Source organism: Neomonachus schauinslandi, chromosome 7, assembly GCF_002201575.2.
Source record: "Neomonachus schauinslandi chromosome 7, ASM220157v2, whole genome shotgun sequence".
NCBI classification, from domain to species: Eukaryota; Metazoa; Chordata; class Mammalia; order Carnivora; family Phocidae; genus Neomonachus; species Neomonachus schauinslandi.
The window spans coordinates 48,336,718-48,362,416 of NC_058409.1; the positions used below are offsets into that span (position 1 = coordinate 48,336,718).

The 25,699-nt window shown below is 40.1% G+C and overlaps 1 protein-coding gene across 5 annotated transcripts in view; it reads left to right on the forward strand.

Moving 5' to 3' along the window:
• The window catches only part of MAST4 (microtubule associated serine/threonine kinase family member 4), a 542,918-nt gene that overhangs the window by 473,311 nt on the left and 43,908 nt on the right, over positions 1–25,699 (forward strand). For all 5 annotated transcript variants that reach the window (XM_044916860.1, XM_044916859.1, XM_044916861.1 and 2 more), the window contains 7 exons: positions 3,253–3,410; positions 5,482–5,557; positions 7,518–7,727; positions 13,240–13,341; positions 16,214–16,346; positions 19,891–19,958; positions 23,128–23,213. In XM_044916860.1, the coding sequence (XP_044772795.1) occupies positions 3,253–3,410; positions 5,482–5,557; positions 7,518–7,727; positions 13,240–13,341; positions 16,214–16,346; positions 19,891–19,958; positions 23,128–23,213 (833 nt within the window). The remainder of the gene's footprint in view (positions 1–3,252; positions 3,411–5,481; positions 5,558–7,517; positions 7,728–13,239; positions 13,342–16,213; positions 16,347–19,890; positions 19,959–23,127; positions 23,214–25,699) is intronic.

Here is a 25,699-nt window from a genome sequence, read left to right on the forward strand (position 1 = left end):
CATGTCCCACTGATTAAGCCAGCCAGGCGCCCCTCATTTTCTTCTCTTCTAAATCTGAGGCACTCTCAGATTTTCATTTTGTGGGCTAACTGTTAGTCATTTAGCCAATCAGAAATGCATTTTAGTTATTTTTTAAAAGTAAACATACAGAACATAAAATTACAAACACTTTGAAAATACAGCTTAGGTTTGACAGGTAATTGTGTCGTTAGCTGAATTGCAGAACTACTTCTGCTGAAATGTAAACATCATGTCTTTATCCTTTGGGTAGATGGCACCTGTAAAATTGGCAAGTGTTAAAAATGCTATATTCCGAAATTGAGAAGATTTGGTCATAGGATGTTAATCAGTCCTTCCAGAAAATATTTAGTTTTGCAACTTCTTTCAACTCCAAATTTTGCCATTAAAATTAATCTATGGGGAACTTTTTCCCCATATATTGGGGTCATAATTTTTCATTTTAAAATAAGTAATAGGAACTGCAGCAGTAGGAGGACATTCCCCCATATTTCTTAACAGATTATTTTCTGCTGAGGGAATGGAAATAAGAATATAAATACCTATAAATATGTGAGGTATGGCTATAAAATGATACTACCTTTAATAACAAGTAGAAAATTATGCATTCATGTGAGTATTGTCTGTTGCAAAATGGTTATCTGGAGAGACTAAATGATATCATTATTCAGAACAGTGTTGGGGAAGTCTTATACAGCTTTTTTATGTAACTCTACTCTTTGATTTATGGCGCTATCAAAAGTCATGTGCAGACCAGTTGGGTGATGAGACCTGACACCACACTTAGAGAATGTGCTAGAAATATAATCAGACACCGTTTATTGGGAAACTCCCAAACAAATTCCTGAAGCTCTCCTCAAAGTGGTACTCCCTGGACGCTTTGGCCAGTGGAGGTGTCTTTCCAATATGGTGTGCGGTCTTGGGGCGGGCCTGCACCTCTGCTGTCTTGCAACTCTCACTAGCTTCAAAAGTTCTCCACTGAGTGAGTCCCTGAGCTCTACTAAAACCTAACCTTGGATTTCTCGATTGTCCAGTATCATCTCCTTTTGGGGGCCCTGTTTGGTATCTTTTGAGACCCTGGGGCCATTTTGCTGGCCTACAGTTGTCCCCAGTGCCAGAAACCCATTCTTTGTCACTTGGACAGGGTATCACCCTCTTCCCATTTGTACCTTGCTTGTTCCAACTGAGACGAAAGAGGCTCTCTTCCCAGAGGAGCTCCTTGCCTCCTCGCTTCTTGAGTAGTGTTAAGGTTAGAATTCTTAACACCACTGCATCGTTCCTTTTGCCGTATTCCCCGTCAGTAAACCTGGGGCACATTCCTTTTGCAGTTTCCTTCTGTGGCTGCATATATGGTAAAACCACAAAATTTTGTTACATTTGCTACAACTGTTTTTAGAATAAATTGTTATTTTGTTTAATAAATGTTAAAGATGCAAGTAAAGCCCTGCCCACCCAGTCCCTTTCTGCTCCTTCCCTCCACAGAGGGAACTCACCCTCCTGAAGTCGCTCGGTGTCATTGTGTCATTTCCATGCCAGCACAGGCCCATGATACTTTACTTGAAACTCTAGAGCCCGGTGTGTTTTGGAATTAACTTTCATATTTTAGAAAGGTAACAAGATCCCTGTACTATACACAACAGCCCAGCGGCACCTGGGCCGGTAGCTCAAAATCAAATATATTAGTATTTCCACCACAGACTGAATCAACATTCACACTAAGTGGACTGAATACATATTTTAAATAGCTCTCCATCAGTTCAGCTGATGTTGTGCCATCAAAAGGGATTACTCTAAACTTACAAATAAACTTCGGGGTTTTAGGGTTTTGAAGTCTTGGATACGGAACTGTAGACATTGATTTTCCTCGGAGACCTATATACAGATTCTTAATTCTGTTTTTTTATTAGCTGATTTCCTTATCTTCACTTTTATCATCACTGCTTCTCTCCTGCGTACAGTGATTTTATTGTTCTTTTCCTGAGTGCTTGAGTTGACTTAGTTTGTGTTTTATTTGTTGTTGTTTTTTTTTCACAGTGAAAAGTGGTTAAGACTGTGCTTGTACTTTCTGAATAGAGATTTGGTTTATCTCATAAGTCTTTCTAGTAGCGTTCTCATTTTTATGGCTTAGAAAACAATCTCATTATGTTATAAAAATTCCTCTGTCTCAGTATGGACTTATAAGGTGTTTTATAATTTCAAGGTATGAGGGTATTTTTAAGCTGTAGTCATTAATTTCTAGTGCTACTACATTGTGATGCTTCAATGTTTATGAAGTGCATTTATTGTTAAACTAATGACAGCTTAAAAAAAAAAAACCTGTTAAAACTGAGATTTTCAGATGAGTGTTACCTTTACAAATATGCTTAGTCTAATCATGATTCTCTTGCTCAAAAATTTCTCAATCTCTTTTGTTAGAATTGCTTATAGAGTTTACCTCCCAGTAAAAACTAAAAGAAAAGTCTGTTTGCTTTATAGTTCTATTTCTCAGATTGATTAGAAACAGTGTTATTTCGTTGTTCACTTTTTCCACATTACCTTGCTCTAAGTATTAAGTGACAGTTTTCAAAAAGCAAATCTATAGGAAGGAATTAAAAAACTCACCACCACTGAACCTGCTTTAAAAAAAGAGAGAGAGTCTTAGCCAAAGGAAAAAAGGGGAAAAAAAAATCCAATTTTTAAAACAATGACATTAGTGAGAAAAGTATCTTCATCTCTTCCCCTTTTTACCTAAGGCACATATCTAAGTATCAAAGGACAATATGCTTTGTAAAGGAAGATCTCATTACCTTATTTATGATCACATATCATAAAATTCATTTTATGTTACTCACCTGAAGGTCACAGTGTTTGATTGTGAGCAGTGGTCCAAGCGAGGGTACCATACTCAGTTGAGAACTAATCTGTCATTTCATGCACCCAGATTGTCCAGGTGTCACTTTTTTGCCTTGGCTTTGAGCAAGTCCTCCCAATTTTCAGAGCCTGGGTTTTCTACAAGAGGGGAAACATCTTTTGGGGAATGGTCTTATAGACAAATGAGATGCAATATGGAAGGCATTTTGACCTCACAGAGAAAGCAGCAAGGGTATACATTTAGACACTAATGATTATAATTAAAACATGAAAGGGAAACAATATAAAATAGTGATGTCTCCCAGGTTCACTGCTTTGATTGCGAATTCACCTGAAGTCTTTCTTTCTCAGATGGTCCCCTAACCTCACTGTGGTTTGTTGTAGTCCTCCTCTTCCTCCCAGGAGAAGCTGCATCAGTTACCGTACCAACCAACACCAGATGAATTGCACTTCCTGTCGAAACATTTTTGTACTACCGAAAGCATCGCCACGGAAAACAGATGCAGGAACACACCCATGCGCCCCCGCTCCCGAAGTCTGAGGTAGGTGGACCTGATTGAAAAATGTTACTTAATTGGATCATCTGTTTTTAACCATTTCAAGGGAAGCCTTTTGGTTCTCTAATCCATCTCTGTGTTGATTGATTTGTGAACTACCCCAAATATAGTGTGATTTTTCCCATCTGTACATGATATTGTTAATTACCACTGAAAGGCATCTTACTGTTTTTCTTTTAATTTCTCTCAATTTGTTAATTGGGGTAGTAGCAGTAATCACGATGGACTAACGGGACCTCCTGTAAAACCTTCTTGCCATTGGAAATTTCAAGACAGTCCAGTTGTGGTGCGGGAGCACTTAGTGTTCTTATTTGAAGAGGGGTAAGCTTGCCTAAAAAGGAAGGACAGCAAAAATAAAAGGATTTTCATTCAGCTTCCACATTATAAAAGTTAACCCATATTTTTCATTCTTTCTTCCCTTCATGAGTTTTACTTTTTCCAAGCTTATGAATAAATTGTTAGGAGTTTGTGTCCCTTAAATTTTGACATTGAATAGGGCCAGATATATATATAGAGAGAGATAGATTTGTCTTACAGGTTTTTTGTTTGTTTGTTTTCGTTTTTTTTTTGTTTTGTTTTGTTTTGTTTTTAGGATATAGACTCTAAAACAGAGATTTGTGTTCAGGATGTTTATTAGGGAGTGCTCAGGATTTATACCCATTTAAGGAAGGCAAGCAAGCTGACTTGGGCAGAAAGAAATCTAGCTGCCACACAGCCGCCTCCACAGGGAGCTCTGAGGATGGCATGACCCATCAGAGTTATCCCTCTGTGCCAAATGGCCCTTACTTTTTATCCCTACCTCAGTCACTGAGTATGGTGCCCAAGGAAGGGCGTGGCCTGGGTGAGGTGACTGCAGCTGAGGCCATCTTTGAAGGAACTGATGGCTGGCGGCTTCTGCAGTCCCATCCCCTGGGGGTAGCAGGTCCTTCTCTGCAGGATGATCAAGGCAGTCCATCAGTCCGCAGTATGAAATCTTGATGCTGTAGAATTGGTGTACTTTCCTGTTTAAGATTTTACTATAAAAATAGTTTGTCAGGTGTTCAGTTGAATATCAAAGTTTACTGAGGAGGGTTTTCCCCTTTGTATCTTTTTTTTTTTTTTTAAAGTAAACTCTACGCCCAACGTGGGGCTCAAACTCATGACCCCAAGACCAAGAGTGTCATACTCTACTGACTGAGCCAGCCAGGTGCCCCCCTCCTTGTACCTTTTTTATTTAGTACAATAAACTGATAGTAAATGTAGCCACATTGAGTAATTCGGGGATGTGTCATTATTTTGAGTTAGGGAATAAAAGATCAATTTTATGAATTCATTTAGGGGCATTGTATTTTACCACATGGGCGCCCATTTTACGGTTTTATGAAAGGAGTTCCTTGGATATCTAGTACAGGCCGTATTCTCCCAGAAATGTAAACACACACTGAAGTTGCACAACTCGGTAACACTAAGAAGAAATATGAACCTACTGTTGAAAGAAAGAAAAGCACACAACACTTACCTGCCTCTGTTTCATATTGTACGTAATGCTTACCTCAGCACCCAAATAGGTCTCTGTGAGGCTAGAAAATGGATTTCAGTGGTGACACCTGTGCCCTGGAAGACTCTCAGCCCCCTTCAGCGGTACGTGGCAGAGCGCAGGTGTAGGATAAAAGTGTGAAATTATACTGTTCAGTGTGTCCTAGATGTTGCTGTTTGTAACGATCCTATTTTGTTTTATATTGCAATTCGTTAACTGGTTTCCAGAACTACAGAAATGCATTCTACCTACAGAATATAATCTCAATTTAAGAACGTTTCTGAATTCGTTTTATATTGTAGTTCTAATTATTTCATGGCGTTCCATTTCTAGAGCTTCCTTTTTGAATCCTATTCAGGGTGTCACTGTTTGTGGGTATTTACGTATGTACTAATGACTGATTTTGTAGTTTATTGCCTAATATACTTTTCTTGCAAAGGTTGTATAGTACTTTTGATCCAGCCAATTGTTTATAAATAAAAAGCTTATTTTCATTTCATGCTGAGGCAAGTTTAAAAGGGTAATTTGCTTTGCTTGCAGTCCTGGACGTTCTCCCGCCTGCTGTGACCATGAAATAATTATGATGAACCATGTCTACAAAGAAAGGTTCCCAAAGGTAATGAATTGAGTTGAAGATGCCTAGCATCTAAACGAACAGGTAACGTGGGTGTAGCGTCTATAAGGTGGTTTGTTAGGGGAAGGAATGGGCCAATCCAGTAGTAATGAGTTAGACTTGTGTACAACAGCACCGCAGCTTCTACGAAAGGTAGAATCACGAAACATTTTTTTAAAACAGCTGAGGAATAGCCACACTGTCTGTGTGCTACAAGTGCCTCCAAAGCGAGTCCTGCTGGCCCGGCCCACAGGGTGGGGGTGATGAGGTGCCGCAGGGCGAGGGGGCCTCTACACCTACATGCTGCTCTGCCTGTGGTCTGGGCCTGCGCTGTATGGTCAGGCAGCAACGCTTCTTCTTCCCTAGAAGCCTGTAGAGTGGGATGTGATGAACGTCTTTTTTTCTTAAAAAAAAACAACCAAAAACCTCATTTTTTCTTTTCTGTGACTTCCTATGTCTTCAGCAATTATATGTCTATCCCTACTAATTTAGAAGCGAAGGTAGAGTTGCAGTGTTCCCCAATAGACTGGCAAAGGGAGCTCACACTGAGCCCGAGAGGACTTGCTGAAGAGTTGTGGACAGACACCCTGGCTGCAAGAACCTGCTCTTTGACGCTTCCCGTCCCCTGGTTTCCGAGGCCTTTCCCCTAGTGTTCCTACACAGTCAGGAGAAGACAACCTTTCCATTGTGTTCCTGTTCCTCCCCAGCTACTTGTGTAGCCCTGGGCAAGAAAACGAAAGGAAATCTCTCTGGTTTCATAAATCACGAGCAGAGTACTTATTATTTGTAATGAACCCAACATTGATGTCATTGATTAAAGCCGTCTTAGCTATTAATTACATGTCCCTTGTTCACCGGGGAAATAGGCCCTGAGTCTACATAGTCAGTGCTGGTTAGGATTTTAGAGAGAAGGAGGGGCAGAGGGCACCCCCCCTGCAAAGACAATTAATATCCGCAGGGGGTACTGAGTAGGCACTCGGGCATCACAGAGAATGAAATCAAAGTTGGGAAGGGAATTTTTGATATATGTACACAAAGTCTCTCCTTGGCCTTTTGCTCAAGATGTAGCTTTGTGAGAGAAGGATAAGGATGTTCCTGGTACATTAAAACCTCCTGAACAAAACAACTCTTGGCCCACCCTGTGGAATTCCAGCAACAGTCCTGAGTTTTGAGTAGGTAAAAACGTAACTTGATATTTTTGAGCATCCATCTGAAAGAAAGAGCCCAAGATCTAAAACGAAAGCATAACAATGCACAGTATCGTTCGGCTTATTTGAAGAAGCTTCCATAGACCATTTTATTATTTGAGAGGATAGAAAAAAATAAATATCACCCTCAGATAGTCAGTTTTCCTTATATACATCAAATCTTTCTTTCATGTGATAATAAGACTGCTGTTGGTGCTTTAAAAAAAAAAAAATAGACTTTAAATGAGCCCTGGGTGTTGTATGCAACTGATGAATCACTGAATTCTACCTCGGAAACTAACAATACAGTATATGTTAATTAAATTGAATTTAAATAAAACATTTTTTTAAAAAGCAGACTTTATTTTTTAGAGCAATTTTAGGTTCAACAAAATTGAACTGAAAGTACCGAGAATTCCCATATACCCCCTGACCATGCCTCCCCCCAGCTTACCCCCCCACATACCAGCACACCCACCCACACGCCCTCCCCCCATGAACATCCCCCACCAGAGTGGTCCATTTGTTAACGATCGATGAGCCTGCCTTGACACATCATAATCACCCAAAGTCCATAGTTAACATTTAAGGTTCACTCCTGGTGGTGTACATTCTGTGGGTTTTGACAACTATGTAATGACATTATGTATACATTAGTTTTGAGAATTCTATTTCATAATTTGTGGAGGTCTCTGAAAATGCCAGATAAATGTGATAATTGTCCACATGTGTGTTTTGTCGTATTTCATCTGTGTGTGCATGTCTTCTCTAAACAGGCTACGGCTCAGATGGAAGAACGTCTGAAGGAAATTATCACCAGCTACTCCCCTGACCATGTTCTTCCTCTAGCAGATGGAGTGCTTAGTTTCACTCACCATCAGATTATTGAACTGGCTCGAGATTGCTTGGATAAATCCCACCAGGGTCTTATCACCTCACGATACTTCCTTGAATTACAGCACAAATTAGATAAATTGCTACAAGAGGTATGAACCACATACTATATAAAGTTTTCTGATTTGTTTTGCTTTTCCCCTGAAAAAAGAAAAACTTCACGAGTGCGTTTGCTTACACGTTTTTAACCATGAGATAGAGTTCATGTTCCAGGGAAGCAAAGAAGAAAAAACTGATTGCTACTTGCTATAAATTGATTGTTGTCGTCATTTATAGTAATAGAAAGTTAATGTAATAACCTTTACAGGAACCTCAGGACCCAATAGTCTATGACTCTGGGATAAGTGGATTGTGAAGGATTTTGAGGCAGTGATTTTCCCCCTAACCCCAACGATAAAGTTATAAATTGCCTGAGTGCATGTGTGTTATTTGATGACGCTATCTAGTCCTAATATCTGGCAAAGCTAAATGGAAAATGGCTGGCTTCTTCCGGGCCTGTGTCCTATTAATTGACCTGTACGTGGCAGTGGGTAGTAAATGGTAACTTATATTTTCATTAGTGTCAGTTCCTCTTCTAACAAAATACCCAATTTCCAAGAGACAGATAAACACATGACCTGCCTGAGCCTAACACTTGAATGCTTAGCCCTTGATAACACCCACGACGGGAAGGAATGTGTATGGTAGAATGCAATTAGTGCATATACTGCTCTTGTGACTGAAATTGATCAGCCACAGCCTATAAGTAAAACCTGTTTAGCCTATATATTTGGGTATATTGTATTTCTCTACCTCATAGGGCAGAAGTTATGTCTGTGTCAGCATGACTGTACGTGGTTTTCTCTCAGCATGAATATGTAAATAATTGCGTGGACCTGAAAGAAAATATTAGCATCCTAGTTTTCTGAAAATTCATATGTCTCTGCCCCTACTGAACTTAGTTCTGGCAAGATGAGACGATCTCTCTCTGACCAGCAGCCACTATTGTTCTTTTCTTTCCCATCCAAACACCCCAACAGAGTTTTCTGTACTCTGTTCCCGCTACTCATATTTCCACCTATCGTAGTCCATTAAGGCAGTGTTTCTCACCTTATTTTAGGGGTGATGAATACATTGTTTTTGTTTTTTGTTGTTCATTTCCAATTTGTCTTGCACCAATTCTCCTGTAAATTAAAATGAAAATAAATGTGTAGGAAAATGATCATGCATTTGGGTGTATAAGAAATGTAAAAACTATAAGAGCTGCTGAGTGCTTACTGTCAGTTTTACTCAGGTCATCACAGACTGCTGAGAGCTCAGGGACTGGCTGCAGCATGGGATACAGTGGCTGTGTGTGCAGGGACTTTGTCTGTTTTGTTCATCTAGAATACATAGAAGAACTCTTGTCGAATAGCTTCTGACATCCTCTCACTGAACTCACTGAAGTCCACTGTCCTCCTTACTGTCATATCCACTGGACATTTTCCCAGAGCAGCCCATTTGACTGGAATATTGTTATATTGAGCAATACTAAAATTTTCCTTTTCTCTCTTGCTAACCCTCCTCCTTTCAAGATATTCTTAGTACCTCTGTTTCTTCTCTGCTTCTTCCAAGGGCTCTTCTTCTAACTTGTGTTTTCTAAAAGTTAGCTTTCCCATGATCTGATTGGCGGTCCACTGCTCCTACCCTCTCGGGATCTTGTTGGCTATCTTAAAGACCCATGAACTCTAACGGCTTCCCTTCTGTATCTCAGACCAGCAGCCCTCTCCTAGATTTCAAATTCATGTGTCTGCCTGGCTACCGAGTATCTTTCCACCAAGGCAGATTCTTGCTTCTGTGAGGCTGTAAGAACATCTGTCTAACAGTCTTCAGTGGCTCCATTCTGTCTACAAAAACCCTAACATGGCCCGTTGAGCACAGTGCCTTGTAAGGATCTGTTTTGGGGTTTCACTTCAATAGCATGGGAGGGCTCTTTGAAAAGACAGGAATCACATCCAAATCACCTTGAACTCTGCGGTGCCTAGCACTGTGGCTGGTACTTGCTTTCTCAGTAACTACGGAAGGAAGGGAAGGAGGGAGGGAGAAAGAAAGTATGTATGTATGTATGTATGCATGACAGAATATTTGATTTATCATCAAATAATTCACTTCTGCTGTTCGTTTTAATCAAATCAGCTCCCGAAAAATGCTAGAACACTATGCATATTACTTGCTATGAGAATATCTTGAAAATGATATTTGTTAAATGGTGCATTATTTAAAGATTTTATTTATTCATTTGAGAGAGAGAAAGAGAGCATGAGGTGGGGGGGGCACAGAGGGAGAAGCAGACTCCCCGCTGAGCAGGGAGCCCGACGTGGGGCTCGATCCCAGGACCCTCAGATCATGACCTGAGCCGAAGGCAGATGCTTAACCAATTGAACTACTCAGGCACCTCAAATGGTGCATTTTGAAACAGAAGAAGCAGATAAGAGAGTAACTCTGTGGTCAGCCTCTGTGAGATACTCCTATAATTCCATAGTTCTGTCCCAGGGTATTACCATAATTACTAGTTTAGTCCTGTGTTTTTCATTCCTTCAGAGGCTTTCTCTGAAAAGGATAGAACCAATATCCAAAGCTATTTACTTTGAAATCCGCCCCCAAAGGGACGTCTGGATGGCTCAGTCAGTTGGGCATCCTACTATCGATTTTGGCTCACGTCATGATCTTGGGGTTGTGGGATCAGCCCCGCATTGGGCTCTGCACTCAGCATGGAGTCTGCTTGTCCGTCTCCCTCTGCTCCTCCCTCCTGTTCATTCTCTCTCTCTTTCTGTATCTCTAAAATAAATAAATAAAATCTTTTAAAAAATCCCCCCCCCACACGCTGAATTTTATTTCTAATAGACCTGGCAGATTGTTTCATGGCAATTATTAAAAAAAACAACAACAACAACTTAGGTTTCAAAAATCATGTGAATGCACCATATAATAGATAAAAATTGTTGATTTTGAGGTTGCCTGGGTGGCTCCGTTGGTTAAGCGTCCAACTCTTGATTTCAGCTCAGGTCATGATCTCAGGGTCGTGAGATGGAGCCCCGTGTTGGGCTCCATGCTGGGCTCCAAGCAGGCAGGGAGCCTGCTTAAGATTCTTTCTCCCTCTCCCTACCCCTTGCGTGCTCTCTCTCTCTCTTTCTCAAAAAAATTAAATAATAAATAAATAAAGTTGGTTTTTCAGGAAAATTTCTTTTCGGCAGAGAAGCATGTATACTTGTGGTATGCAGAGCATTTTGGGGTATGGATAGGAATGTTTTCTTATTTATCTTCACAGATAAACATTTCCTTCAGTCAGTCCTTGTGGGAAAGTTAAAACAGTCTTCAGAATCACATTAACAGCGTCCTTCCAGAGTTTGGAGCTGAACGGTCACAGGGGGACTTGTGCCTTTTAGATGGAGCCCTTATTGTGGGAATTGCCTTTCCCTTCCCCAGGGCGCAATTGTTATCACTTCCCAGCTGTGACATTGTGTGCCTGCCGGGTATCTCCTGGCCATGTCCCCTGTTGTCAATTTTTTGCAGACCCAGGCAGGGTCCCCCTGTGGCTTTGATAGGCTTGATTTAACTGATGCCTTTTTAAAGTCCTGAGGTCTAGGTCAATTCCAGATGAATGCGTTTCTGTCTCCATTTGTTTTCTCACTTAGGTGTATTTGCCAAAGAAAATACTATACATAGGAAGCTATAACCTACTCAAATATGGGTCTCAGCATTTTTTATAGCAGCCAACACTTAAAATACAAACACAGGGTATCCATTAGTGTTGGCGCTTGCTGTTGGCAGCCTGGAAACAATCTCTTCTCATGCTAACTGTGTGATTTTGTTTGGTGTTGTCTTAACAAAACTCCCTCCCCAGTAGTGTTAGTAGATAAAATATTATTTGAGTTAACATTACCCATTGTATGTTTTGGCCTTAGTTACAGCTGATAATTCTTAGAAGTAAGAAGTAGGAATGAACTGATTATTTTTACAATTTTCCAAATGGAATTTGTATAATCTAAACTGACTAAAGATTTTTTAAGATACAGAGCTCTTGTTTCTCTTTGAAGAGTTCAGTAAAACACATTCAGGCTTTTTAGATTTTCTTTGTATTCTTGAATTTATAAAGTAGTAATTATTACAGTAAGAGGACATTCTGTATGTAACCCAAATTATCAATCAAGAAGTTAGGTGGCTTTTTTTTTGCTTCATCTTTAAGATTTCCTGTTTAGTTTTGATTAAGAATAAGCTACAAAGAAGATATATAACCATAGTTCTTGGCATTCATTATATCTTCCAAAGTCTCTCCTTGGTGTAAAACAAAAATTGGAAAGAAAACTTAAAGAATATTACGTATATCTCCTTATACATGTTCTAGCATCCCAACTGGTTGCTAGGACCTATAGTTGTTGTTACAAGGTGGTTTTTTTTGAACACTGCTGTTCCACAATTACTCACCAGTGGACTTGTCCCCTGTGTTTCTTTCTTTGAAATGTTAGGTATTTTGCTTTTGCCTGTATATGTTCCTGTACCTACGTTTTGGAAAGTTGCCTTTGATTTGATGGCTTAAAATCAGTAGACCTGTTACTACTAACTAAGTTTAATCATTTTTCATAGATTTGGTCTGCCACTTTTTCATGAGAGGGCTGGTTCTTAGAACAAAGCACCTTCAAGGATGATTTTAAATGTTTATTAGTATGTCTGTGAAATTACATTCTTTTGTACCAGCATCTTCTTGATATGTTTTTTAATCCTTAGAGGAAAGTAAATCATAACAATTTAAAAATTATGACAGCCTTAAAGTGAGCATGCATAGAAGTTTACATGTTTAAACTTTTACAACTTTGGTTTTATGTCTGCCTTGATACAGATTTACCTCATTTCTTCAAGAAAATATCATTGAAAATTAAAATGACTCAAACTGAGTTTTATTCTCAGGATATTTTTTGTGCTTGATTAGGCAACATATAACAAAATTTAAAAAGAGGGAGGTCAGTTAAATTTTACTGAGCTGAGTGCGTAGGTATTATTTATTCAATATATGAAACCAAATTTGTATGTATATGTCCGAGTATAAACCTTATCCCCTAACATTTGAAATAAGCAATGCACACTTCTTACATGTTATAAAATAGTGAACTGATAGACTAATTGTGGTGCACATGTAAAATCTATTTCATAGATGTGTTAAATGCCCAGGATAACAAAAGCAGCCCTTCACTATGTTAGCCGTTTCGTACTTCATTCTGCGAAATCTGGCAAATGAGGATTCCTTATCAGCCACCCACTCCACTTGTACCATGTGCTTAATGTGTCATAATCTGTTAATCTCTCCGTCATCATGGTTCACATTGAGAGTTTTAATGTTTGATTTTTAATACAGAATGAGTCAAAGTTTTACAATTGAAATTTAGCTAATAGAGCCATTTTGTAGATAAAGAAGTTTAATGATGTCCATATGTGAAGCAATAATGTTTGCTTATCAATCTTTGAAAAGTATTTTCTAAATCACTTAATTTTCAAATACTTGCAATTATCTAGTTAGCGTACTTTGCTGATTTTCTCTTCCATTTAATAGATCAATCCTATCTCACCTTTCTTTTCATTGCTTTCTCATAGGCTCATGATCGTTCAGAAAGTGGAGAATTGGCATTTATTAAACAACTAGTTCGAAAGATCCTAATTGTTATTGCCCGCCCAGCTCGGTTATTGGAGTGCTTGGTAAGTTGCCCCTAGAGGGGACTCCATTATTTAACTGTGGGAAAGCAGTGACCATCAGAAACCTCCAGTTTCATTTGGCTTCAAAGACCAGAGTTAAATGGAAAGAGTCAACATGAACTACAGCTTATGAATGTTTATGGCACATCCCCATGTGATTTTGTTGTCTGGTTTAAGTAAAAATTCTAGGACTTGTGCTGTATTGAGTGATAATCATATCACATTCTGGTCAAACTGGAAAGATCATCATGAACTAATGGGCTTAACCTTATCTCAACACCATTACTGTGTGACAGCTAATTTAAAACACTTGCTGGGCCTCACTTTTTTGGAGTTGGCAAGATGCAGAGAGAGGGAAATCAGAGATAGGTTTTCTCATAACCTGCAGTTACTAGTATTTGTTCTTAAAATACAGCATGTTAGAAATAGATGCTCAGGGTGCCTGGGTGGCTCAGTTGCTTAAGCGACTGCCTTCAGCTCAGGTTATGATCCTGGAGTCCCGGGATCGAGTCCCGCATCGGGCTCCCTGCTCAGCAGGGGGTCTGCTTCTCCCTCTGACTCTCTTCCCTCTCGTGCTCTCTGTCTCTCATTCTCTCTCTCAAATAAATAAATAAAATCTTAAAAAAAAAAAAAGAAAGAAATAGATGCTCAGTGGCAACCCACTTGGGAGAGTATAGGAGGGTCCCATATACACTGGAAGAAGTGAGACTTCCAAAGATGAGTTCATTTTGTCAATTATATTGTCCTTGGTCATTTTCCTATTTTAAAATTTTTGTTTCATGTAATTTTGATTGACATTTCAGTCCATACTGTGAACAAATACGAAGATTTGAATGTAAGAATAGTTTTAAGGGGCTTAACATAGTATCAGCACTCACTTTTAAGTTCTGCTAGCCATTAAAGTATTGGTAATGCTACGTGCAGTTCAGCTTGTCAGAATTATACATTCACACGTACACATCTAGGGTGGTATTGCTAGGGTTTTGCCCTTATTTCAATTAACATTCATAGCTTTTTATAATAGTGAATGTTCATAGCCCCATAAATATATACCAATGCATAGTGAGTCACGGGAGAGGGGAAATCTTGAGGAGACAAGGAGGGGCATGGTGGAGTAGGTGTTTCCATCAGTGGCCAGGACCCTTAGAACCACAGAATCAAAGCACCATTTGGCATTGTCTCTGGAAGGATAAGGGGGAAAAATACTCTGGATGCCTCTGGGAGAACCTGGCAAATGCAGGCAGAAGGAAGTCTGATTTTGTACTGCGTCTCCCATTGTACTTTTTGAATTATGCATCACATGCTTGTACTTCCTGCATTTGTTTAATTTGGGGAAAAAAATAGCATTTAGCATTAAAACTTGTTTCTCTGGACAGCAGCAGATATGCTCATAGAAGATCTTGCCTTAAAAGAGGAAATTAATTTTTTCAGTAATCCCTCCTCACCAGAAGAGAAAAAGTAAAAGTATAGCCTCTCAAGGATAGAAACAGGTGAACTTAAGAGCAGAATTGAAAGTGTTGCTGTTTTCAGCACTATTTAAAGCTCAGATGAAACTGGAGCTTCAGGGTTTTAGGGGTTGTTTTCCAACTAGTGGTGTTAGGCCTGCTGTTTCAGGCCTGTGCTCTGTGTCATTGTAGGTTTCTAGAAAGGGCACTCAGTGTATACGTTGGTTTTGACTTTCCTCCATTTGAAGCGAGCTTTTTTTACATGGCCTTTAGAAACCCTTAGAAAGGGAAAAAATGAAGAGGGGGAAATCGAAGGGGGAGATGAGCCATGAGAGGCTATGGACTCTGAGAAACAAACTGAGGGTTCTAGAGGGGAGGGGGGTGGGGGGATGGGTTAGCCTGGTGTTGGGTATTAAAGAGGGCATGTATTGAATGGAACACTGGGTGTTATACGCAAACAATGAATCATGGAACACTACCTCAAAAACTAATGATGTAATGTATGGTGATTAACAGAACATAATAAAATAAAATTTAAAAAAAAATAAAAGAAAAAAGAAAAAAAAAAACCCTTGAGTAATTCTCAGGTGAAATGCTGTTACCCTAAAGTTGCCTAGTTGGGGTATTAATCAAAATGGGAAACATCCTGAGGGGATAAAACCTAGGAAATATAACTGAAAATAGCCTCTGTGGTTTAAATCTGCAAACATAATTGTATACAACAAATAAACCCATGGCATCCATTTAGAGTGATGGACTCCTAAAGATTTTTATTACATCCTAGAAGTAGCAACCGGAGAGAGTAAAATGCATAGGCAAAATGTGCTACCAAATTTTAAAAATAGACACAGGTAATAGAAAGAATTAATTTTGTAATTTTGTCTTTCTTTCTTCATCTTCACATACATGAATCTTAATTTTAGAATGTACTGATAAAAAGTGGTAATTTTGATATTTTTTAAAAATACTTTTGCACCCCTTTCTACGAATGGAGTTTCCTGCAAAACCGTTGAGAATATGTATTCTAGCATTACTCCTTTTGTGGCTGTTTATGCGAAGAGAGAAACTGAATCTTCTGGATGAGATTTCATTTTTAAAAATATTACATCCCTAAAAAGGCATAATTGAATTTTAGACATACTCATTTTCGATAAGATAGCAATAGGATATCTTCAAAGTTGCATTACAAGGAAATTAGAAGTGGCCACTATATGAGTTACCAAGGACATACATGTATTGTCTTAGAATATGAAAGGCTTCAAATATGAACTAAGAATTACATACTTTTTAAAAGTCGTTTGCTTCCTTTCTGCATAAATAACCCACAACCGTGTATATCCAGCAAATTTTATTGTGAGAGGAATTTATGTAATAAAACCTCAGAGAATTTTGGCTCAAATAAGTATACATCTGTGTTTGTCTTCTGCTAGGAATTTGATCCTGAAGAATTTTACTACCTACTGGAAGCAGCAGAAGGCCATGCAAAAGAAGGACAGGGTATTAAAACTGACATTCCCAGGTACATCATTAGCCAACTGGGGCTCAATAAGGATCCTTTGGAAGGTACGTACTTTAGTTGGGCTGACCTTTCATTTGATTCTGCACTGTGACTTCAGACAAGAACTTAGCAAGTCTTTACTTTTTCCACATGATTTGGCTCTATCTGTTGAAAAGTACAAATTTGGGGGCCAATTGTGCTTTGAAGAAAAAAGCAACCCTTAACTATGAGGTTCACAACTCACTAAGTTGAGTCCCAAAGAGCAGGTGAACCTGACCCATTTTGTGTTGTACCTAGAGTGGGGATAGGCCTTGAAATCCCAGAGGCCTGTCCGCCTGACAATGCCACAGTGTCCTGAAAGGGTTTAGATTTCTGCCTTCTCTGAGTACTTTTTCTCTTGCGAAGCTCAGTAGGGTTCTTCTCAAGTGTCCTTTTAATTTTGAACATGTTGCCAAAGAAATTAATTATAATTAATTTAAAAGTGACATTTAAAGTAATTGGGGAGTAATACAACTGAGGATAGATTTAGATCAGGCACAGTGTTGGTAGGCATATTTTTTGCATGTAACCAAAAAATTATGAAAAATGATAATATACAGGAAGTCCAGTGGGGGGAAAATGTTTTTGAAAGCTTATAGGTCTAATGTTATTAAATACACTGAAGACTAAGCACGTTGTTAGTGTTTTTTGGGGTTTTTTAAATCTAATATCGGTAAACTACTCCCCTGTCCCCAACCTTTTCCTGCTCATTATTGTTTGGATTGTCCTTTAAAACACTGAAGGTGTACATACTGCCTAAAAAGAGTCAAAAACAATCAGAGACTCCTTCATTCAAAATCCTCTTTGTGGTTCATTAAATTGAATTTGCAAACAGCGTTTATCTTGCTAAATTGTTTGTAGTGATGGTAACTGTTGGCACAGATATTTTCCCATCTAAAGCCAGGGAACCTGCTGCTCTCTGCCCTGCTGTCCTATTTCCCCTGCTTTATTTGCTCTTACGGCCATTGGATCTTTGCTTCCAGTGAAATGATGCATGCATTCCGGGGAGATAATGCCAGATAAATTTATACTGTCCTGAAAGCAATACCACATCAGATTCATCACTTATCAGAGACTGGTGGCTGCTTTTCTGAAAAGTTCCCTGGGGAGAGATTTTTCCCCATGGCTTTTAAATTACCATCTTTACCTTTTTGAATCATGAGTCTTCAGAAATGGTTTAAATCAATGAAATAAAAAGGGCAGATGTTTAATGGTATTTAGATGAGTTTTAAAAATCTCTTCAGGCATTGCAAAATGATGCCTTAGCTCTCTGCTTCAAAAGCTGACTCCTGGTTCCATTCCATTACTACTCACTGCTTGCAAATAATATGTATTTCCCAGATAATAGTTATTTAGCAGAAATTCTATCTAAAACAGAACGATCTTTTAATTTGTTTTTTTTATGAAAATAATTGGAGTGGGGAGCCTGTCAAAGTATATTAGAGTGACTGTTCACGCTGGTGGAGTTGAGGTTGTTTCAGACCTTGAACTGTAGAGCGAGTGAGCTCTTCACAGTTTTCTTAACCTGGCAGTAAAGATCACTGTGGGCTGAACTTTGGTAGGTGAATCATCTGCGACCCATCTATGTACCTTTATAGAGACTCTAAAAAAATCTTAATAGTGACCTTGGACAAGTGTTGAGTTTAGTAATACAAATTCATCCCTGGGAGTTGTGTTTTTTAACTCTTGACACTTCATTTTCTTGATTCAGATCTGAGGATGATTTTTAATCTATTTGTTACCACTTAACATGCCATTATTAAGGACTCTGATCTACATTTGTTACCCCTTCTTGTCAACATCTACACTATAACAGACCTACGGCCTGACCTTTGATAGTTGGGGGTGAGGGTGTAGAGTGGAAAAGCTCAGGTCTGCACCCTGGCACCAGCCCTGTGCTATTTTGATGAGCCTCTTTGTGCCTCAGTGTTCTTTCCATAAAATCAGGGAAATGGTACCTATTCGTAGAGTTGTTTTTAGGATTATATGAGTTCATCTCTCCCCCCCAAGATGCAGTAATGCATAATAAATGTTAGGTACTGTTGCTGTTTTATTTAAACAATATTAAAATCAGTCCTATCCTTGGGAGTCCCTGAGACTGAATACATTTTCACTCACTCCCAGTCCTCCAATCTGACGTGCTCGTCATATAGGATGTTGACATCACTTGAACGACACTAAGAAAGCACCTGCTTTGTACTGAGCTCATTTTTATTCTTGAATTTCCCCTACTGGTAAACTAGGGAAGTTAGTATCATCAGTTATTTTAGATTCTGGAGTTTGTTAGTTTTTATCTAAAGACAACACTCCAGGGTTGTTTTGCTTCATAGCTTTTATGTGTAATCTCTCCCGAAAAGGATGATGATATTTATAAGAATATGAATACGTGAAATGAGAGTCTAAGGACTACTTTTAGATGCATACAAAAATAGGTAACTAAAAACTATAACTTATGCATAAGTTATTATATATATAACTGAGTATACATGTTCAATTTTGAAAAATTAGAAAATGTAAAGTACCTATGATCTTACCACTCAGAGGTAGCTACCTATCAGAGTTTTGAAGAGAATTCCTTCATGTTCTTTTTTTTAATTAAACATCTTTTTTTCTTTAAATATAAAAATTAAAATGAACAATAAAATGAATCAGGTTTCTTCATTTACTTATATAGACTCAGAGAGGCATTCCATTGTAGACTGAGCAATTAAATGGCTTTTTCTTTTTTTTTTCTTTTTTTAATTTTATTTTGCTTTTGTCTCTTTTAACTAGACCACCAAGTTAGTACTTAAGCTGGTGTCAGGCATGTGGCATCCAGCCCAGGATTGACTTATTTACAGGATGTAACTAAGAATCATAAATAACCATCAGTATTCAGGGAAAACTTCATTTTTGTTAGTCAACATGCTAAGAGCCTTACATGAATATCCTATGTCATACTTACAAGAAACTGTCAGAGATGAATACATTGTTCCCACCTTACGAGGGAGAGCCTGAGGGTGAAAGGTCCCTAGTAAGTGCTGATCATGGTGGTGTGCCAAGTCTTTTCATTGTCCAGCCCCTCTTAACAACTACTACTTCCTTTGTGACAAATTGCGAATTCTTTGTGTACTAGGCAGGGGATATCACTCAGTGGCTGTGAAGGAATGGAATGAGGAATACTCAGCCTCAAGTTGAGAATCATCTCTGAGCTGAAGTCAGTGCATTTTCGATGCCTGTCAGAGCCTGGGAAGACTTGCCTCTCCTGAGAACTCTATTATAAGCACAGCCATTGATACACACACACCCCCGCCCCCCAACCCTAAGATTGTGTTGGCCAGTCAGTCCTGCTAGCTGAAGCAGAGGCCCAGCTCTGAAGTACCTGTGTCTGGGTGTTCATGAGAAATGGGGTTCCAGGGAAGGGCATGTCCTGAACAATTTCAAGAAAGTCTATTATTGGGTCTTGCCATTTTTGATTTAAGATTTTCCCATGGGTATGTTGAAGTGTAAACTTTTTTTTTAAATATTGAAGAAGTTACTTCTTGTCTAGTTGAAATTGTTCAATTTTTCTTTCTTTTTTTTTTAATTTAGAAATGGCTCAGTTGGGAAACTATGATGGTGGGACAGCAGAAACACCAGAAACAGATGAATCAGTGAGTGTAAGTATCCTTCTTGATGAAATATGGTGTTGGTTTTTCCATTTATCAGCATCTGGAGATTTGGAGTGTGTCAATTATTTTATTTCTTCCATAAACATGTATTGTGCTTCTATTTGCAAGGCAGCATACAATTTTAGCCCCTCTTTTCAAAGAGAAAGGAATTAATAAGAAACCATGCACAAGAAATAAAAATGATAAACGAATAAGATGTACGAAGAAAAAGGGCCATGTGCTACTAAAACATAACATTAATAGAGAGTGAACTTGGTCTTTTTTTTTTTTTTTTTTAAGATTTTATTTATTTATTTGACAGAGACACAGCGAGAGAGGGAACACAAGCAGGGGGAGTGGGAGAGGGAGAAGCAGGCTTCCCGCCGAGCAGGGAGCCCGATGCGGGGCTCGATCCCAGGACCCTGGGATCATGACCCGAGCCGAAGGCAGCCGCTTAACTGACTGAGCCACCCAGGCATCCCATGTATCTTCAGTTTTGTTGTTGTTGTTTTTTAAGATTTTATTTATTTATTTGACAGCGAGAGAGGGAACACAAGCAGGGGGAGTGGGAGAGGGAGAAGCAGACTCCCCGCCGAGCAGGGAACCCGATACAGGGCTCGATCCCAGGACCCTGGGATCACGACCTGAGCCGAAGGCAGACGCCTAGTGACTGAGCCACCCAGGCACCCCGAGAGTGACCTTAGTCTTGCCAGTCCAAAAAGATCTCCTGAAGTAATGGCCCAGGAGCTGTGGTATGAGAAGTTACTAGGATGAGAAAGGGGCAGAGGGAACATTCCAGGCCCAGGGAACGTCCTGGACCAAGACTGTGCCACAAGGGGGCAGAGTGCATCTGAGGGTAAGGGCCAGGAGACCATAGAGACTGGAGAGCTGGGGCAAAAACCAGATATAGAGGTCCTCATTGTTCTTCTCTGTCATTCTTTTCTTTCAAAGAATGGTGGGAAGCTGTTAAACTTGGGAAGAAGTGTATGTGTTTGTGGGGTGGATCAGGTGGACAGGAAGATGACCCGGTCAGAGTTACGGCTTAAGAACAATCTTGCGATGGCGGTATAGAACACAGAGGGGGTGAGGGGGGCAGGCAGGAGTGACCATGGGGAAGCCTCTCAGAGGCTCTGCAGTGGCACAAGCAAGAGTTCTGAGACGCTAGTGCCGTTGTCCCTAATCGTGAGCGCCAAGAGGGGAACGAGGCTGGCGCGAGTTGTGAGTGGTCAGGAAGAGAGGCAGCTGTGTAGCCTGGGGGCTAAGAACCCAGGCTCTGGAGTGAGATGGCCTGGATTTGAAAGCTGGCTGCACCTCTTGGTAGCTGTGGGAATCCTCTCTGGGCCTCACGTTCCTCTTCTGTAAAGTAAATACAAAAGATGACAAAATATTGAGTGAGATACTTTATGTGAAGTGGTTAGATCAGCAACGCTACTACATGCTAAATAAATGATAGCTGTTTTGTTAATTTTATCGTAATTATTATAATTTTGAATAAGTGTAGACTTAAGTTTTGGGGGGACATTCAAGAAAAGCCATCACACTAGCATCCGTATACATGGCGTGGGATCTCCTGGCACTCGGAGGGTTTTCGGTGGAGTTCTGAATGATGTAGCAGTCATCCATGGGCATGAATGAGGTCACCTGGGTGGGGAAGCATTGAGACAGGTGGGCCTTGAACGGGATCTTTGAGCCCAAAGCTGTGGGGACCCATCAGAGTGGAATGGTGGAACACGTGAGTGGTCCCAGTCTTCAATTATGTCTTCTGAGATGGGGCATCAGCAGTGATGACTAGACCCAGGGCCTGTGGCCAGAGGGCAAGAGGAAATAGACGAGAGGAAGAGTTGTTTGGTTGAGCAATTCAAGTAGCCCAGAGGCCAGAGTGTTGGGTGAGTTACCTGCATGGACACTGAAGTCACCCAGGGTGGTGAGAGAACACGAGCAGAGAGGTAGGTGGGAAAGCTGGGTACCCAGGTCTTCCTAAGATAAATGGAACAGCACATCAGTAGATGACAGCATCCAGTGGAGGAGGGTGGCACATACCTCAGACTCGTGGGGTTTCTTCCACAATTATAGGAAGGCTCTACAGTGGGAACAAAGACGCTGTCAGTGCTCACCCTCTCGGTGCTAAGATATGTGGACTGTGAGAGAATATTTTTAAAAAAACCAAAAACATTTTACTTATTATTATACTTTGAGCTCAACTTTTTTTTTTTAAAGATTTTATTTATTTGAGAGAGAGAGCATGAGCAGGGGGAGTGGGAGAAGCAGACTCCCCACTGAGCAGGGAGCCCAATGCGGGGCTCCACCCTGGACTCTGGGATCGTGACCTGAGCCAAAGGCAGACACTTAACCAACTGAGCCACCCAAACGCCCCTGAGCTCAACTTTTTAAAGAGCTATCTTTTTGAAAACAGATATCTAAACCATGGTAAGACTAATGGTATGGAAGTCAAAGAGAGGCACACATTGTCTTGTTGCCGACTACCTTTTCCGAACAAAAAGGGTTGTCATAGGAAGGACAGACATCCTCTGGTCAGGGACAGAGAAGCTGCACTGTCCATCAGTCCATGTAGAGGCACAATGGCCCGTCCTTTCTGTTCCAACTGACTGAAACTAAAGGTTTGACATTTTGGACTTAAATCTCAAAACTTGAAAAGACTAGGATGAGGCTAACCTGAATAGTTTACAGAGGTAAATTAATACTGGAAATTTTTTTTAAGATTTTATTTATTTATTTGAGTGAGAGAGAGAGAGAGAGAAAGCATGATCAAGGGGAGGGGCAGAGGGAAAGGGAGAAACAGACTCCCCGTGGAGCAGGGAGCCCGACGTGGGGCTTGATACCAGGACCCTGAGATCATGACCGGAGCCGAAGGCAGATGCCCAACCTACTGAGCCACCCAGGTGCCCCCAAATTGGATATTTTCGAAAGCTTGGTACCTTCATCTCCCAGAAATGGGGGTTCACTTAAACGAGACTGAGGCGCCGTCCTGAGAGGCAGTCCACCAGCGCTGCTCTGCAGAATTGATCTTTAAAGCTGGGTGCCGACTTCCTTTGGCTTGAATACTGCCCTTCAGCAGATCCAACGCCAGAGCATAGAATGCAAATGTCATTTGTGTTGCTATTAAAATCATTTTCTTGAATTCCCAACTATTTTCTAACTTCCATATTTTGTTTCCAAGAGCTCTAATGCTTCCCTGAAACTTCAAAGGAAACCTCGGGAAAGTGATTTTGAAACGATTAAATTGATTAGCAATGGAGCCTATGGGTGAGTAATTCAAGAAAACTCTCTTGTTGTATTTTTACACACCTGAGTAATATATTCTTCGCATTTATCTTAGGCCAAATAGGTGTCATTAGGGACTTGAGTTTTCAGTTCACTGCTCCTTCACTGGTGGGTATAATGTGCAGCCAAAATTGTTTTTCATTTAGATACTCCATCAAGAAAACCTATCAAGTGACCTGGAGTTATTTTAGAGGTATAGAGAAGGAGACTTTATAAAGTAAAGGAAAATGTTTATATAGACCTTCTGCCTCCCTTCTGGGTGCAGAAACGCCTGACTTTGGGTCCTATTTATGCATACACACAGCCATATCTGGATTTATAAAATCTGTATCTCTGAAAACATGTAAACTCATACATAGCATCACTACTTAAGAATTAGCCGGTACTTCCCATCTGACCCCCCAGTCCATCTGGTGAGAGAAGCACTTGAATAAGAAGACTGCTTGAAAACTGAAAGCAGTGCATTTCTTTCAGTCTTTATATTATACCAGGGTTTTTTGTTTGTTTTCTTTTCAGTTAAGTCTGTATTCTGATCTGGTCACATTAGTGGTGCCCCTTTCTTGCTTCATTTTTAGAGACACAAGGTTTTCTTCTTATGGTAGGGTCAGTGGTGACGAAATCCTGCTGAGTTACTAAGAAACAGGGTAATTAATACACATACTGTGTCCGGATCCATTTTAGACAGCCCAAGAGCTCTAGTTTAATTAAGTATTAATCTCAATTCCATCTGTATATGGAGAGCAATAAAGAATCCCATAGACATTTATTGCCATTTATCACACATATGAGCAGATTATCAAAGAGATTTTTGTTATGCCACGAGGGATGTTTCTCCTTACGATTTTTTTTTTTGTCTCTAATATTTTCCACACCATTAACTTAGTGAAGAACTTAAATATTTGTGAGTCCTTTCTGTGCTTCACTGATTGATTTTCAGGATTATGTCAAATGGTATATTTCTTGATGTGGCTTATAAATGTTTTCTGATGTTCTATTTTCATAATATTTCATTTAGTTCAAGGACCTCATTGAAACTTTTCCCCCTAAGAAAATTGTTTTAGCATACGATTGTTTGCGAGTTTTATTTGTTTCTTATTTGGTTTTAGTTAGTTTTAGTTTTCGAGATCCTCTGAGGATTTCTTCCTTCATTAGGGAAAAAACTGAACTTCGATTTAATGGGTCTCTGGGCTTGAGCACAGATAGATTTTATTGGCAGTGGAATTCTAGAATAAGATTATCTGTGAAACACCGCTTTTATAAAATCTGGGCATATATCCTAGCAGTATTTGGAGTTCCAATTGGTTGAGTAAACTCATTTGTAGTGCAATTAAACCACTGTCTAGTAGATGAGGTATATATCACACTTCGGGGAATGGTTGGGAATATACAAGAAGTTAAACAAGCTGTGAATCAGTAAACAGCCAGGATGCAGGCCAAGTCCTTAATGGGCTGACAGGCTGCCTGCCGCAGCTTCTGCCTGTCAGCCAAAACTTTTTTCCCTTTTGCTCTTCTCAGATTTAATCTCTCATTACATTTCTGACAGACTTCCTCTTCATTTTAATTATTTTTCATTTAAAATTTGAATGGAGCTATACCTTTTGGTCCACCCAGTCAAGATGCTGACTGCAGGCTTATGCGAGCCGGCTGAACACATGGATGCCTCTCTGGAGACGAACTGAGGCTTTTGGGGGTTTCCTCGGCGCTTGCGTTACAGTCCACCACTCACATCAGTGGCTTACCGTGATCGTGATTCTGCGACTCGGTGAAAATCACCTGTGCTGGAAACTGACCCTCTCATTAGAAGGAGCTATAACACGTCGGGGTTTTCTCAACATCGTACTTAGTGACAGTTCATGTTACAAAGCCAGTCTGCTAATTTGGTATCATCCAGTTTCCTTCTACGTTGAACGCGTTTCGGATCCCTGGCTGAAGGTCAGACGTCCTTTCATGCCAGCTTAGCACTTTGGAGAAAGCTCACCCTTGCCATGTACTTCCCATCTGACCCCCCAGTATTAAGGGTGGGGGGTGCTCGTTTATGTATGCTGTCTTCTCGCAAGAGCCCCGTGTGTTGTTGACATTATTTCCACCCAGGTGTGGGGAAAGAGAGGCTCAGAGGCATGGCTGGTCACAGGTGTGCTGATTCCAAGCAGTGCTCCTTCCTTCTCAAAGTATTCCTGTTACAACTTGGAGCCATCTTCTCTTGATTCCATCTGGACTTTCTTTTTTTTTTTTTAAAGATTTTATTTATTTATTTGAGAGAGAGAGAATGAGAGAGAGCACATGAGAGAGAGGGGAGGGTCAGAGGGAGAAGCAGACTCCCTGCTGAGCAGGGAGCCCGATGCGGGACTCGATCCAGGGACTCCAGGATCATGACCTGAGCCGAAGGCAGTCGCTTAACCGACTGAGCCACCCAGGCGCCCTCATCTGGACTTTCAAATGACAGCTTCAGATGTTTTCAGAGTGAAAGA